This window comes from Aythya ferina (genome assembly GCF_964211825.1).
Source record: "Aythya ferina genome assembly, chromosome: 1".
In the NCBI taxonomy this organism is placed as follows: domain Eukaryota; kingdom Metazoa; phylum Chordata; class Aves; order Anseriformes; family Anatidae; genus Aythya; species Aythya ferina.
This window is the reverse complement of record NC_140296.1, coordinates 183,858,764-183,876,015: the sequence shown is the minus strand read 5'-3', so window position 1 is coordinate 183,876,015 and position 17,252 is coordinate 183,858,764. Positions and strand designations below refer to the sequence as shown.

The following is a 17,252-nucleotide window of genomic DNA, read 5'->3' as shown; positions in this document are numbered from 1 at the left end:
CTGATTTCAAAATTAAAAACAAAACAAAAAACACATCAGTATCTTACATCAATATATTCAAAATGCATTTCTACATCCAAAGCAAAATCAATGTTATCCTCTGCTGAGCAAAACAGAAGGGCGCAAATTGCATTCCTTCATTCTCAAGTAAACAGTCTGAGGTTGAAAACAAGGGCTAGAGAAGATACAGCAAACAAAGACGAGTAACAGGCACTACAGGGAAAGAAAAAGTTCTAGCTGGCACCCAAGACAGCATTCGTGCAAGAAATGAAAGAACTTATTGTCCTGCTGCATTGGTTCTCAGGCTTCAGTCTGCTCACTGTAGCAGCGAGGACACGCTTCTGCCAGCCAGCCCACAAAGGGAGAGGATTCTTCCCACTGACACTACAGTTCCATATTCATAAGGAGTCAGCAGAGGCTTTACTAATTAGTTGTCTACTTTGCAACATCTGTGCCTACTTCATGTCCTTCTGTCTCTGAAAATTATAGGATATAAATACAATATAGAGAAGAAAAAAAAAAACACGACAGATTCCAGATCCTCTTTATTCCAGCCTATTACCTGCCTGAAACAGATCATACAAAATCTCTGTGAGAAGGGAAATACAGCGACTGAACCTGAACTGAGCTCTAAGTTAACAGATGATTCAGTTACCTCCACAAAAGGCTGCAGTCCCTAGACTTTTAAAGGTTTGGTGCACGGGGAGTAGAAGTGAATGAACTTGTGAGTAAGATTGTTAATACGCTATTTGTCGTCGGTTCAGCAACGATTTATACCCAATTCTCTTAAATGAGGTCTATGCAGAGAAAAGCAATGCGGTTTACTTAAAAAAAGAGAACTTGTATCTTCACAGCTCAAAAACCATTTCCAACCACAATGAGAGTTCCTCTTTTTTGGCTACCACAAGTGGTTTTGTAGTAAATGGACTGGTGTTTTCTACAGGCCCAACCAGAAAGGGTGTTGAGGGAAACGAGCCTTTCCTTTTTTTTGTCCATTCTTCTGCTACCCTGTTGACATACCCCTTCAGTGTGGTGACACTAATCATACGTACACAACTTTGATCTCCCCCAGCCATGCTTTTGTGGTTGCTGTAGCAATGTTTGCATTTGTACCGTGCTGCTCCTCTTCCCATTGATTATGAGATCGAAGAGAGAAGGCTGGAGATGTTTTCTGTTGAAATCTACATTCACCTTTACGCCTGCTTGTTCTTTGGTGTAATGAGCTGTCTCTTGATGGGACAATAAGACAACTGCACTGTATGACTTAAATTCAGTACTGGGACAAAAATCAAGATTTGAGAAACACAGTGTCGCTATTTAATAAATAAATAAATAAATAAATAAAAACTCCTTGGAAAACTAACTTCTTGCACTGAGAAAATTTAGAACTTCAAAAAAACTTTGAAATATACTCTGATTCGTAGCTCTAGAAAAATCAACTTTAAGTAGAAAGTCTTGCTCAGCTTTTTATTCCACTTTCAATTGCAAAATGCTGTTTTTGAAATCCGGTGAATATTTAAACTCTGAATCTCACAGTGTGTAACTTCAGCCTAGTTATGGAATTCAATTTGCAGCTGGCAAAAAAATTACTGGGAAAAATAGAGGTCCCCATTTAAAGATGAACTTCAGAGACACATAATTTCTGTCAAAGGTAAGCCTGACAAGGATAATAAAATCTGTTTATTAAATACATATTTATAATATAACACTTTAAAATCATTACAGGTGCTTATACTGACATAAGAATGTCACTTTTGATATACTCCAGTTCCTTGGCCTTATGAGCTGGTATCTTAAATAGAATAAATGCAAATGAAGAGCAGTTTCCCACAAAGTTTATTGGCATCAGGAGTGGGCAACACAGCTCGAAGCTTCTTACTGCAGTACATTCAGAGGAAAGCTTATGATAAAAAATGACAGCATCTTCCCTAAGAGAGGTCAGAAAGAACACTGCAATTTCTTCAAAATATAGACAGGTAGTTCTGGTTGGTGGCTTTGCTTAGCAGAATTTTGTTGAAACTGGATGTTTTATGCAGGAATAGCAGCTCTTTGCTGATATTACTTCAATTGTAAATACCAAAGGCAAAAATCTATTTTTCTTTGGGTACCTTGTACTCATCAGCAGATACTGATATTTCCATTTCACTTCAGGACTCACTGCTTTGCCATGACACAAAAACAGAAACAGCTTTTGCATAATTAATGAAACACAAGATCTGAAAATAGCCCTTTTTTCTTCCCTTTCCTGTCTACCCCTATTAAAAAAGCATACAAAATCCTAACAATAGAGCCTGAAGGTTAAAAGGCCCTTAAGAATAGCTACCAGCCAGCTGGTCTGAGAGGAACAGTGTGAAGCAAAAAGTATCACCCAGAACTCTGTTTGAATGGAAGGATCTACACAGTAAGGAACAAACAGTAAAAGTTAACAAAAATGAGTGAGGAAAAAAAAGCAATGAACATAACATGTCAGACAGGTGAGGAAAGTACCAGCATTTACCTGTGAAAGATGCATTATATTTTTAGCTATTTACACTACGACCACCAAGACACATACAAAGTTTCCTTGAAACAGGTTCTGGCTGTAAAATAATTGTGAAAAAAAGAAAAGAAAAAAAGAAGTGCCTTGCAAAGTGCTTCCATGTGTTTTATCTCTTTACATACGTTTTCAACAAACGGAATGCTGCCAATTCTTTAGCTAAAATATTTCCCCTTCCACTAAAATATGCACATACTTACACAAGAAAGGAATGAAAGCTGAAGTGCCTATGACTGCTGAAAAATACTTTGAAAGAACTGGTTCCTACTGTTTGCTGTTCCTTTACAGCAAAGACCCAAGCCACTTCTGTGAGATCTGCACACTGAGGAGTCCTGCGTGCATGTATTTTAAACTCTTTTTATGCTAAAAGCTCAGGATTTTGCACTATGTCCTGTCTTCCTTATATTTTCGGACACAGCTACAGGCTCTTTTAAGCATGGTGAACAGGGCCTGTAAGCAGAGCAGAAGGGGTTGCCATCTGTTCCTGCCCAATCTTTTGGGAGGATAGGAAAAGAACTCAGCACAGCTTCACATAAGATTTGTGTTCACATGTTTTCTTCCTGTGCTCTTCTAGCTCCTTTCTTCCTGTGCTTCATCGGCTCTTCCCTTTAATACAAAGTCAAACATGACGGTGGAATTGCTTTAGCATCTTCCAGATGGGCAATTAATTGATCAGAGGAGGTGAAGCTGCCATACACACCACTCAAAAACACCGAGAAGACTAGGAAGGTGCTCACCTAGCCACCTCTTTTTCACTTTTGTCTTCACCTAGCCTTCACAAGCATTTCTTCTGGGCAGCTGGAAGCTGGACGGGGCACACGGCAGCTGTGCCAAGGATCTTGAAGCTTCCAAAGGCCTTCAGCCTCCATCTCTGCTACTGTCAAGAGGAGAGAAGTGGGGGGGATGAGAAATCCGTCTGACAACGCTGCCTGCATACAGGAGGTCTCCTCGGCAGCTGGCCCCTCAGGGAGCCCGAAATACCTGCTAACACCTTTAGTTATTTCAGCTCCAGCTGCAGAAGGCAGCGCCAGGCGGGGTTCAGGGCTCGGAGCCCCGCTGCTCCCTGCCTGTGTGACCGCGCAGAGGGACCCGCTGCCGCACCGCGCACACCGCCCACCCTGCGCCATCCACCCGGTAACGTGCACGGTGGAACTATTCACGGAAACCTGCTTCTTTCAAAGAGAAAAGGTCAAAAAAAAATAATAATAAAATAAAAGGTTCTGGAGTTACTCGTTGAACGGCTTCTGACTTAAAAACCCTGACAGGAGCCCGGTGCCGGGCTCCAGCCGCGCTCCGCCTGCCCCCATCCCGGCAGCGGCGGCGCTAAGCCCCGCTCCTTCCTCTTCCCCTCGCCCTTCCTCCTCCTCTCCTCCTCCTCCTCCCGGCAGGTATTTAGGGGGAGGCCGGCGGGGAGAGGCCCTGGGCGAGGCGAGGCCGCGACGGGGCGGGAGCGGAAGGGAAAGGGAGAGAAGGAAGAAGGGGAAAAGGCGGCGGCGGCGGCGCTCTCGCTCCGTCTCTCGCCGGCCTCCCCTCCGCCCGCCGTGGTCTCGCCCGCCCCCGCTGCCATGTTGGATCGTGCGGCCGCCGGAGCCGGGCCGAAGTTGGAAGTTTAGCCCGGCGCCCGGGGCGGGCGGCCAGCCAGCCATCGGCCGGGCTGCCCGCCGCCCTCCGTGTCCCCGGCCCCCAGCGGCAGGCTCCGCCATGCGGCTGCCGTGAGGCGGCGGCCGGACGAGGACGACGACGAGGAGGAGGAGGAGGAGGAAGAAGAGGAGGAAGAAGAAGGGGCCGAGAGCGCCAGCGGTTGCAGGGCGGCGAGGGAGGGCAGCGCCGCCGGGCCGGCCCCGGCCATGAGCGGCGCCCCGCAGCAGCAGCCCCCGCAGCCGCGGCGGGTCACCAACGTGGGCTCCCTGCTGCTCACCCCGCAGGAGAACGACAGCCTCTTCGGCTTCCTCGGCAAGAAATGCGTGGTGAGCCCCGCGCCCGGCTCAGGGGGCTTCAGGGGGGCGTGGGGGGGGGCTGCGGCCGGCGGCTCCCCCTGCCCGCTGCCCACCGGAGCTCCGGGGAGGGAGGGACCGGGCCGGGGGGGCTCGGCCGGCGGCCCCGGGAGGGGAGCGGGCACAGCCGGCTGGGGAAGTTTGGCCGCCCCGCCAGGCCGGGAGGAGCCGCGGCAAGGCCCGGGCCGGTGCTAGGCCTGCCTCGGCCGGGCCGGGCTGCGCTGGGGGGGCCCCGGGGCGGCATCCTCGGGGGGCTGCTCGGGGAGGGCACGGCGCTGCCGGGGGACCAGCCGCGGAGCCAGCTCTGCGTCTCCAAAGAGCCTCCGTGTGCGCTAAGGTGAGGCTGTACCCGCCTGTGTTCGTAACAGACAGCTTCCGAAGTCAGCTTTTGAGTTCTTCACCCGCAGAATATCTTCTCGCGTGTTGGTGTAAAGCTGCTCAGCTGTATTTAACAAACAGCCGCTTGACAGCTTCAAAAGTCAGTTTTTCAGTTCTTCATCTTCAGAATGCCTTCTTGTGTGCTAATGCAAAACTCTACTCATCCCTATTTTTAAAAAAACAACCACTGAACAGCTTCAGAAGTCAGTCTCCTTTTGAAAAAAAATACAATTCTTTCAGAAAACCAAATCACTGTATTTCTGAAAAAATGAAACGAAACCTGCTCCTCTTGTGGAAACGACCATTTGGGAGCCATTTCCGATGGGTACCCGGCACCCTGGGATGCTCCGTGCCCAGCACGGAAGCGCTGCGGTTCCATGGGGATGTTTTATGGGCTGGAAGTTGTGGCTCGGAGCAGGACGTTGGTGATCACGGTGCTCCCACATAGCTCTGGACTTTGAAATGGTGCTGTCGGTCAGGTCAGCCCCGTCTCCCTCAAGGGAAGCGAGAGGTGTAGTGCCCGAACAGGAAGCAGGTGATGTTTACGCTGGGGTGAGCTAAATCTGAGATGCTGTCACAGCAATTAGGTTAAAACTGGTCAGAAGGTGTGATCGCAAAGCACGCAAAGAGGAGACTTTTTTTGTGTGTGTGAAGTAATGCATATGTAAGAAATTTTTCATTGAAATATTTTCAGGCACACATTTCACATGTTTAGCTCTTTAGCAAAAAAAAAAAAAAAAAAAAGTAAGACACCTCCAAATTAAAAAATAGTGGAGGAACTTGTGTGTTTAAATTTGTTTTCCTTCAATTCAGATTTTTCTTGCCAAGTGAACACTTTGTTACGCTCGGCTGTAACACTCACCTACTCAAGTTCTCAACTCTTCTGCATAAATAACGTTTAAGGCAGGCTTTGGAGGTAAATATCTCTGTAGTATCTGGGTGATGTGATCTGTGGCAGGTTGATAGCTTTGTAGACATGACTCGCTTCATGTTTTTTTGTAGTTAAGCATTCTTGTGGCTTATGCTGAATTTTGGATGACTTTCCAGTTGAGGCTTCCCCAGCTGTGGCCTGTTCCTTCCCCTGTTCCCCCTGCCCTACATGATTTCCAGGCTAGGTACAGGCTCATCTTACTGTAGTGGAGGGTCTCTGCCATATACCTGAGGGCTCAAGTCCAGAAGGCCATCAGAGTTCCAGAGACACTAAATCAGATGTTTTAGGCAGAGCCAAACACAGTGGCAGTTTGGAAACTGATTCCTGAACAGCTTAAACATCTCTGTCTCCGGGTTGGAGCGGGCACCTGGGGATGGATGGTAACTGCCTCAGCTGTCCGGTTTGAGTCCAAAATGCCCATCAGAGCCTGATGGTGTGCTCAATACTATTGACCTTTTGGCTCGACTGTAACTCAGTGGCAGCACGCTGTGCTGGTGAATGCCCTTTTTCTGTAATACTTGTGATATTTGATCTCTCAATATGCACATTTGAATTATTCATACTTCAGGCAAATAAATGATGCTTTTTAGGAAAGGAAAACCTTGCAAGTTTCACAGGATGCTGCGAGCTGGCTTTCCTACACGTTGAGCTGACTGCTACAGGTGGCTTTTCTGCCAGGCTAGGGCATGGGTTCGCTACTTGATGTGATGCATGCCTGCCATGTCAACATCACTTCAGGTTAGGTTTTACCTAACCTTTTTATGTGACTAGGGAAGCGAATGCAACACGAACAGATGAGATATTCAACTACAGTCCTAGGTACTCTTTTTGCGCTACTAACTTGTAGTGCTCTTCTGGAGGGCACAGTGCTCACATCACTCTTGAGGGTCCTGGTTAAGAAGGCGCCTGGCACCGCAGGGCTGATTTATTTCAGCAGCCTTTCCTGTGACTGTGTTTGTTTACAAGGCAGCTACATTGAAATAACGCTGAGGATTCCACCAGCCAATTTCTGTTCTATGGAAATTAAGTAGCTGAATATTGATCGAGCACTCGCAACCTCTGATCTTCAACATTGACATAATTTTGATGGCATCTTAAGTCATTATGACTGATAAACACAAATTACCTGGGAGTGATGGAAGTGGTGAAGAGCCATAATTGTGTTTGTGTTGCTGGGGTGATACCATTTTATGGAGGACTACCGATAATTGGGGGATCTCATTGCCTAGTAGACAACTGTACTGATTTTTGACTCCTGTTTTTTTAACTTGCTGAGCTGTAAAATGCTTGTTTGAGTCTATAAGCAATCAAAATATCTTTGAAAGTTTAATCTGTAAGGAGCAAAAACAAGTCATTGGCTCATAGCTAAAGCTTTAGCTACAGCTAATTGAGTTAAAACTTGGATCCAGATGTAGAACTACTTACAGTAGGTATCCAGCACGTAGCCCTTCAGGACTTTCCAAGTTGCATAGATATATGTAAAGCATTTAACTAGCTTTCATTCAGATGTGACACTTGTTACCTGTCAGGTATAAAACCTACCATCCGTAGAAGTCTAACTTCTTTTTATTATAAATAAGTGTATTTAAACTTAACCTTAACATGAGCTAGTAGATTACTTTTTTTTATATATTACTGAAATATTTTCATGATTGTGTTGAACTTCGAAGTTTTTCCTTAAATCCCTGTATGTCATTCACTTCAATTTCATCATAAGGAACGAGTTTAAGAAAAAATGTGAGGTGTCCAATTAATCCATTCTAATAAAGATACTTCATTAATTTGCATGGTTTATAGTGCTCAGTAACGTCAGTGATAAAGAATGAGCTAATTTCTGTAGAAATAGCTTTATATGTATGGGAGACCTCAGGAAAGCAAACATGAGAACTGTGTAACACTTGATAACATTGGAAGTAGGTAATGGAGCATGGATATTGTATACTGCTTAGAAGTGGGACTCGTCACTCAGACAAGGGAGTAAGGCAAGGATTAGCTTGTTTGTGAGATCTCTCTGTAGTGATGTGGTAAACAGGAACTGGTAAAGAATGCAAGAAGAGAAGTGACACAGCAGTAAACTAAGAAAACTATTTTGGCTGCTTTTAAAACTGCATGTGACCAGCGTAAAGTTGTCAGAGCCAAAGGAGAAGTTGCAGTAATAGTTGAGATAAAACAGAGTGAAAATCTAAGTGTGTGTGTGGGGGGGGGTTAGATGTTGATTGATAAGAATTAAAGATTTTGTCCATCTCATAAGATTACTTGTGCCTGTGAAAATAGCATCAACTAGGACTTGATGGCTGACCACAGGCCTGAGAAATGGGCAGCATCATGTGGCAGGGAGGTGTTGGGGCTCTGCCCCTTGGAGTTTGTGCTGCAGGCTGCGCATCCACAAAGATATCAGAGAAGCTGAGATTGTCTCTTGAAAAGGAGTTATCCCTTGGAAAGATAGGAAGAACGTAGTCATCTGTTTAGACAGTGGTGGTGATTTCATCTTCCCTTATCGTCTTAACTGAGATGTGGGGGAGAAGGCAAAGGGCACCGTGTAGCGCACTGAAGCGCAAGGATGTTGAGTTGTGCCTAGATGTCTTTTCTGTATGTCTGTCCTGTTTTCTCAAAAGCCATGTAACATCTTCAGATGCCTCATTAGGGAAACGACACCACTGGATACTAAACGACGTGTCAGCAGTAACCTTCCATTCTAGAGAGAATGCCACTGGTTTTTGACAGCTCCTCTGAACTAAATCTGTGCCTACAAATTGATTTTCACAGGAACAGGTCAGACTGGAGCCTTCAGAGCAAGCCATCGTCCCCACACTGCCTCCATGTGTTTCTTGTTTTTACTTTCCTTACAGCCTACTATTACACTAAGGTAGTGAACTATGCAGCAAACAAATAATTTACTCATGGATGAGAAATGTTGAGACTACACGTGAATACTCTACTAGGCTTTGTCTCATTACTGAAATGTGTTTGAGAGAAAGTCATAAAGTGGGATTTTGTTCCAGATTGAGACAAATTCAGATGTTGGAGTTCCACTGAAGTCAGTAGGTAACTCTGGCTCTTACCTAAATCTCCTATTCAATTTATCTTAAGATAGAAATTCAGCCTGTACTTGTAAATTTTTATATCTGCCTGAGTGACTGTAGAGGTCGCATGTCTCCTGACTATGTCAGCTCATGTGCTGCACACCTGGATGTGCAAGGTGAGTCCTGCTACCCAGCTCAGTCGCTGTGTATCTTTGTGAGGAAGCGTTATGTGCTTCTAAACATAGAGGTGATCTAGTAATATCTGGCTGGAACGAGTGCCTCGGTTCATTAAGGCTTCAGAGCTCTTGCAGTCTCTTCTGAGCTACTTTGCAGACCTTTCCCCTGTTTTGCAGGTAGTTGAGTGCTGAAAGTCTCTGTGGTTAATGAGCCGGTCCTGAATACCACTCATGCTCCTGATAATGTGCTCTGGAATCTTGCACAGCACAGGCCCAACAGGATGAAAGCAATTTGTAGTCACAAGCTGCTGTGTTGCAACTCGGCAGCTCTCCACAGCTAAGAACCAGGTGGAGGAATTCAGAGGAGCCCAAAGATGGAGCACACGTTTTAGTGTAGGATTCAGGTGAACGTTCATAAGATGCTTCGACTACGGGATTTCCACCAAGATGTCCAGGTACTGCGTGTTAAGGAGAACACATAAGGACGAGGTAGTTTCTTGTGAGAAGATGAAGACCTAGTTCGCTCTTTCATGCGAATATGTGAATGGAAAAACTACTTTGTTGCTCCTTTGATGTAGAATTTGTGATTTTCTGTGCTTTATCTGATCATAAATATTGATTTGGATCTTGTTGCTAGAATGTTTGCTCTGGGACTATTTATTCTGGAGTTTTCAAGGGACTGGTATAAGCCTGATCTGTAGTAAGCAGAGCATGGAAGTGATGCTAACCACCACCTCTTCTACCACCTCCTTTCAGAGCAGAAAAGGTAATCCTGGAGATTACTGAGAGCTTAGATCTCAAATCTCCTTTAGTGGAGTTATGATGCGTCTGTCCAAAGAAATGTCACGGCCTATTCTGTAGGGCTCCTGGCCTTTATTGCTCTGTTCTTGGTGTCTCTAGTAGGGCAGGAATTCAGAACTTGTTTACCACTGCCGTCGGGTAGTAGCAGCTGCAGTTACAGCAACAGCAGCATTATCCACCAGCAGCTCCTGTCTCAGCACTGGAACGTACTGAAGAGTTGAAGTGATCTGCATGCGATGATTGTCATGAAGAAACATCGTAGTAGTTCATTAACCAGCATGACAAAAGGCTTTTTTATTATTTTTTTTTTCTCTTGACCTTCTATAGGCAGAGCTGTCTGCACTGGAGATGGTTTTGGTGAGCTTTTCCATGTCCTTTTAGGATGCTTGCTGTTCAGTTAAAGCACTGTGGTAAGATTCACGGTGTCCTCGCTTCCACTGAGCGTGTTTCGTAGGCTTGTCTCTTGAGCAATCCTAGTAGTACAGAAATAAAACTGAGTGTAGTGCAGAACACAAGGTTTCATGACCTAATACCTTGATACTAAAATACAGGAAGCAGCGAAACTGTGTCATGGGCACTAGGCAGAGTTGCTTCTTGGTAGGTTAGGGTATGATTTCCTCAAGAACAGTTGGCATTATGTGTTGCTTGGGCAGAGAGGCATTATTTTAATTGCCAGCTTTTCCTTGTAACAGTAAATCATGCAAAGTGGGTTTAGCAGAATTTGGAGTGCATCTTCATGGGTGGTTTTAAACAGCCCCCTCACGCTACCAGGACGTGACTTGGTCAGACGCTGTAGATGTAGTCTTGTTTCTCAACATATTTGCTTGGGTACACTGCCATGCTAAATTCTGTGGCTCCCAGACATGTTGTTTATGCCTGGGTAACCACTAAAATGGGCAGAGTAGCTATGCAATTACATTCCTGGAGTTTTCCAGTTACACTCTAAAATTGTAGTGTGCTATGATCTTTGTGCAGCAGGAGCAGTGTGCTAGGAGGGCCAAACGGAAAGAGATGTAACACAAACAGTTACAGGGACACTCCTGCAGAAAACTGCTCACTTGCTAAATACCTTACTGAATTTGAAGAATTTTCAACCACCCTTGGGTTAAGGGTAGATAATTCTCCTGACACCTCCTCGTGTTTATGCAGTGCAGGACATTTTAGGCATCTCAAATCAGTGTTCTGACATTGAAAACTTACAGTTCTGGTAGAAGTTCATTAAAGCATCTTACAAATTACTCAGTTCCTGTAGACTTAATGTTCTGAGGAAGAGCTCGTTGCTGGCAAGGGAAGTGTTGCAGCAGAGCTCCCTAGTACACTGGCAGATTGCATCTCACCTTCGTTAGGCACGTGCCTTCATACGTGCATCCACAGCGTGGTGAGGCCATTTCCCTATAATGTTTAATCAGCTGCCCTTAAAATCCTTACTCCAGGCAGCTTTTTTCTTTTAAGTTTTCTGAGGAACGGTGTTAATGGATTTTCCAGTTTTCCAGTGTGTCTAGCTTAGAGCTGAAAGATCACATTAAGGCTTGCTAATCAAGGTTGTAAGTGTTTCCATTTCTCTAAGATGATTTCGCACACTGTTTTCCCCATCAGAACTTCATGTGCAATTCAGAATTCCCCCACGTTCATCTCATTTCCCTTCAAAGTGAATGTGTTGCCTTGCCTTTATCTCCCCTTGTTAATTAGCCACCATGCAGCATAAGAGCAGTAGAGCTAGACAGGAACCTATTTGTGCTCTATAAGCATATTTTATATGCTGGGGTACTGAGTCTGCAGTATGAGTAACACCAACCTACTGAAAGAAAATAGCATTTTCTCCTGTTAAAAGCTAAGAAAACTGTATTCCATTACTTGAACTCTTAGCTATGGAAAGATAACTCTTTGCTTCTGAGTTTGCAAACACTTCAAAAACACATTTGCTCTTATTATCGTTGATGATTGCTTCCTCAAGGTTAGCCAAGACACTTGGGAATACCTTACAAGAAAGGTTAAGTTAGAATATGGATTCCTAAATGACATCTCTGAGCGCTAAGTAGCGAAACCTAATAGTTGCCTTGCTGTTCTGCAAGCTATAAAGAAAGATTTGAATATTGGAATTTGGCACTAAATAGTAAATGGTTTCTCCCTCCTTGAAGTGACAACCAAAGATTTATTTACACATACGTGACATGTCGATAAGGAAAGAAATGAATAGCAATTTTTGTGTTAATATCTTTCTAAGCTAGGGGTGAAGACAAGTATAAAACGTTCTACCACTTAAACTGCTTCTGTTGTAAAATATACCATTAATATTCTACATAGAAAATGTGTTCTTTTTAAGGAAACAGAACTCTTTTAAGATTGTTGTACAGCAGATTACTGTGAAGTTGGTAATGATATTTTAGGAATCAATTTAGCTTTTATTTCTTCTGTAAGTCCCATTCAGCTGGTGTAGTTCAAAGCCTTGCACTATGACCTCTGTCCCCTGAATTTTGCATCTCGGTTTCTATTAGGGCTTCTTCCACTCCCTCATTGCATTTTTTTTTTTCTTTAAAGAGGTTTCTGCCCTTCTGTACCAGCAAAATGATTTCTTCCCCTTATTTCCTCTTTTCCCTTTGTCCCTCAGCTGCCTCCAAAACTTCCTTTTTTCCTCCCAGCCCCTGCATCCACAATCTGGAGGTAGGAAAGTCTCTCTTCCTCACTGTTCTTCCCTCTGTTCCCTTATCTCCGTGTTTCTTGGTTCCCCAACATTGTTCTCGCTGATGAAGCTGGTGTTTCACCTGGAACATTGCTCTAACCAAGCACACTTTACGTTCTCTTAACTCATCAAAGCATCGCAGGAGGAGAGGCAGTCTGTGCCAGCCAGCTGTTGGCTGCTGCTTTACCGTGTGCTTCAGCCTGAGGTATGCCTGTCAGACATCTCTCCCTAGTTCATCTTCGCTGGCCCAAGGTCACTGCCAGCGTTGCTATAGAAAAGAGAACTGGCTGAGAGAGGGGGAAGCACAACCCCAGTGGGATATTCCTTCAGGCTTCTCGCGCTGCTCCACCCTCTGCTGCGCTTTCTCCAGGGAGGGCCAGGCTCTCCAGTTTGGAAGCGGCTATATTAAGAAGCTGTATACGGGAAGATACAGCTTCAGCAAGTCCGCAGGCTGAGATTTGAAACCACAGAATTGCTTAGTGCTGCTTTGAGTGAACTGTAAGTTATTTCCTGCTCCCCTAGCCATGTGATGGCTCTCCCTGAGCACAGCTAAGATGTGGCCGTTCTCTGTAAGGAGACTTTTTTTTTTTTCTTACTCCCCCTTAGTCAGCCAAAGTAAATAGAAACATCACTTGGCTGGTGGCACTAAATATACACAAAGGCATCCAAATAGGCTCCTCTCTTTAAAACTGTACTTGATTTTTGTGGTTAACTGAAAAGAGGAAGAAAGCTATGAACATCCTGTAGTGGTATGTGTTCTGTGCAGTACCGCAGGCAAAAGCTTCCCCTTGGTTCGCAAAGAAGGAAGCAGTAGTTTCTAATAAATAAAACACACGGCTGTTTTTTCTTTCTTTCTTTAGTCTGTACCTGATAGTATCTCAGGTGTGAAACTTGTTTTGTAACTGGGCACGCAGGATTATTAGCTCTAGACTTTGTTGAAACAGTTAACTGCCAGGTTACTGAGAAGTGTAGGTTTGGTGCTTAATTTTACACAGCTTTTTATCAACCAGTATTTTTTAGCCTTATAATACATATTATAACTTCTACCTTACTTAACCAGCAGTGCTGGCCTCTGTTTTCCTGATAGTACTGTTTTCAGTTTGTATAGCTGGAAATTTTCATTTAAATCTATGTAAGGTCTTATAGTGTCACTGCAACAGAAAATGCTGATTGCTCTTGATTTCTGGAGCTCAGTAGTGATTCAACAAACATTTATCTATTCTTGGAGGAAGTAAGTGTTCTGAGACATTGGTTACATTCAGGTGCCAATATCTGCCTTCTGGAGAGACTTAATACCTTTGTATCTCTGCACAGCTCCTGCCCTCCTTGCCTTAGTTCAAGGTCATAAAAGGTGCAACACGCCTAGAGGTGTTTCAGTTTTGTTTGATAAGACGGATTGCAATGGATTTTAGTGCCAAATCCTTCTCTAAAATACGCCACTCTTCCATCATGGTTTTCATTTTGTCTTTATGTCATGTAGGAGGTATCACAGTGCTATGTTTCTTCATTTAGACTTTTCCTGTATGGTCTGTGGCAACATCTCTGGCCTTTGCTGCCTGTAAACAAGAAGTCTGGTCTGTTCCTCTGCCCTGTGTTTGCATTACTTAGCTGAGGGTTGCTTAGAGAGCAGGTAGGTGTTCCTGCTGCTGCTTCAGGCAGCCCTGGGTAACCAAGGGGTCTGTCCCTCACACTGACCACACCTTTCTGTCCCTGTAACCAGAATTGGTGTGTTCAGAACACAAGATACACACACAGGGTGCGTAGAAGCCTTGTGCCAGAGGGACATATCCTGTCTTTTCCCTTGCCTCTGGTACTACAGCTGTGCTACTTCTGCTGATGCTAACAAACTGAGGCAGGGCAGCAGCATGAGCTCAGCCACTGTCCTGTGGTTTTCCATGGTGTTAAGTTTGCTGGCATGCTTCCTGGCATGGGTTTGGGTAATGCTAGCTAGTAGTCACCTACTCACCCCAATTTAATGAGCATGGGTTTGGGACTAGAATGGTGTAAGCACCATTCCTAATGGGTGGTGTGGGCAGGGCTGACCTTACCCATTTGTGTTGTGTTGGAGAACAGTGAGATCCTCTGTGTTGATGCAAATTCTCCCATACCATTTGCCATCAGGTCCAGAAAGTGGGCAGAGTCCTAGTTTGTGCAACCTGTAAAATAAATAAATAAATACCAGCAGACAAAAGCAACTGTAGTAGTGGGGTTTGGTAGATCCAAGGGAGCCATCTGTTCCAAAATCTCTATTCACATGTGCATTGGAGAGCAAGGGGCAGCTCCACTGCTCTCTTAACTGTCCTCTTTGACATCAAGTGAGAGTCCTGCCAGCAGCAAAATTCAATCTTGTCTCTCTGCTCTCTGAAACGGCTTTTGGAAACCTGAGAAAATTCGGGCGACTGGAAGTTTCCAGCAGGGGAGAGCGTGCCTTTGCATGTAGCAACCTACTGCAGCAGGCAGGCTATCAGGTGCATCTGACATGCTGTGAACACAAGCTCATAAGGCTCCTGATAGTCTTCTCTGATTTCAGGGGGGGAAAAAAAATAAATATTTTGCCTTGTGGTAAGGAGATCAGGGTAACTTGGAGCCATCCTGCAGACACTAGGTGCAGCAGGGATGACCTGAAGGGCTGCTGCATTTCACTTACTGCACTTCTTGATTACAGAGCACAGGCCTACCAAGCAAACAAACTCCTGGCCAAAGGACCAAAAACTACTCTTCTGGTGGGTAGTTTGTAAGTAATTCAAGAACAGTCCTGTGTGTCTTCAGAGACTCCAAAGGTCTGTGCTGAGGGCTCTTCAAGTCTCCACTGCAGCTGCATTTTGGAGAGGTCCAGCAGATTTCTGCCAGTTCAGACCCAATGTTTTCCCACTTGAGGTCCGGAGGTGGTGCTAGGGAGCGAGGTAGCATAATGAATGACAGTAGTTTAATCATCCTGTGCTCTGTCTGTTTTGGTGTTCCAACCTGATCGTTTGGTTCTGTCAGAGATGTAAATGTGTGTGGCTTTTGCATGCACTGGGTCTCAGATAATGTCTGCAGAGCTGAAGCATCTAAATGTTTGAAGCTTTCCACTTCTTTTCTACTGTCCTGTGATCTCTTCTTCCAAAACGCCTGCCTTGTACAACGCAGCACTGTCAGGACTGGCCCCCAGCGGATGCTTGATGCAGTACCAGCAGCTCTCCCAGAGCAGGACATTTCTCTTTCAGAGTGGAAGGGAGGTAATAATCCAGCATGGATTTAGAAGCTGAGTGCTTTTAGCCTTAATCTTGGGGTGGTGACTTGCACGGCAGCTCTGGCTGCAGTAATTCTAGAGATGAAGTGGTGCAATGCCAATGTCTGCGTGTTGATGTATTGCCTTGGAACCAACTTCTCCAAGGTCACCACATGCAGACAATCTCTGCGATGTGCCTCAGAAGTAGCAAGAGGCCTTATGTGGTTGGTTTGTGCTGCATACACAACCAGCTGTCAGCGAGGGTGCCTGCTCTGTGTCATCGAGGCTGTTGCTTATGCCAGATGCACTGGGCACTTTGTTGAAATGCAACACGGAGGCCTGTTATGGTCGAGTAACCTGGTCCAAAAGTGGAGTAACCGGCATCACTTTGGAGTTCCTCCGAGGACCATGGTGTCTGCTGCAGAGCTGAGGCTCGTACCAGGGGACCAGCAGAGGTGGTGATCCATGTCCCAGGTCAGCTCATGGAAAGCTCTGAAGTTCTGCACCGTGCTGCATGTCTCATGAGGGGTGGCAGAGGCCTTCTGAAGGATGCTCCTTTGAGTAGCTATAGTACTCTGCAGGCCGCATTCATTGGTCAAGTTGGCTGGCTTTTCAGTTTACTCTTTAAATCTGTCTTCTTGCTAGCCTAGATTCCACTCTTGGACACATGGACTATTTATAGAAGTGTCTTTTCCTCCCACCTGGTCAAGCTTTAACTTGTGTCACTAATACAGCCCCATTGCCATCTTCCTGCAGGAAGATCACTGGTATCTGTACCACAGCATTGAAGTTTCTGGCAAATTAATTTCTGGGCCTTTTTTAGGACCCAGTTACACAGACTTCAATCTGATGTTCATAATGCTGAATATCCAGCAATTGATATTGCGTAGGTCCCACTCCTGTAATTACTTCTTCCAGCAGACTGGAAGAGAGATCCTATTTCTATACCCATATTAAGTGTTTTGGGTAGGGTGTCATTTTTCTGGAGCTGTCTTAATCGGATAATCAACTTTTTTCTCTAAACTGCATACACCTGGGACTGATATTATCTTTCATACACGCAACATCAAGAGCAGTCCATTGCTGTGCTAACAGACTGAGGCTGTGCAAGTGCTCAGAGCAGTGGGTGCAGTTAGCTGGACACGACGAAAGGAATATTGCAAAAACTGGCAGCCTGGTGTCTGCTTTGGCACGGGGAGCTTCCTTCAGTCACCACAGCTTAAGTTGCATAAGTGCGATTATGGAAGATTATCTCACTTCCAAATGTGTTACACTGCTGGAAAAATGCACCACTGTCATTAGTAACCTTTTTTTTTTTTTCTGCTTGATAGTTACAATCACTATTAAATTAGCATTTTTATTCTGTTAGCAAGTGTGTCATTGCACTATGCTGTCTCTGCACCGTCACAAAACCACCGTAACCTAGTGCACAAATGGAGGCTTACAGAAAAGTGACAAACATCAGACCTGACCGAAAAGCTGCTGCCAGCTCTTCCAGGCAGCAAGAAGCAGTGACCCTGAG

General features: G+C 45.0%; 2 protein-coding genes across 2 annotated transcripts in view; one reads left to right on the top strand and one right to left on the bottom strand.

Annotated features, from left to right (window-relative positions):
- Positions 1 to 1,658: 1,658 nt before the first annotated feature.
- On the bottom strand, positions 1,659 to 4,497 carry LOC311435611 (uncharacterized protein). The gene is made up of 2 exons (XM_084516810.1): positions 3,767 to 4,497; positions 1,659 to 3,413 (listed from the first exon to the last, which is right to left on the bottom strand). The coding sequence occupies exons 1-2, from the start codon at positions 4,237 to 4,239 to the stop codon at positions 3,395 to 3,397; spliced, it is 492 nt and encodes a 163-aa protein (XP_084372936.1). The 5' UTR covers positions 4,240 to 4,497; the 3' UTR covers positions 1,659 to 3,394.
- The window catches only part of WASL (WASP like actin nucleation promoting factor), a 49,630-nt gene continuing 36,428 nt past the window's right edge, over positions 4,051 to 17,252 (top strand). Inside the window, exon 1 of the mRNA XM_084516819.1 lies at positions 4,051 to 4,503. Coding sequence (XP_084372945.1) covers positions 4,384 to 4,503 — 120 coding nt within the window. The 5' untranslated portion in view covers positions 4,051 to 4,383. The remainder of the gene's footprint in view (positions 4,504 to 17,252) is intronic.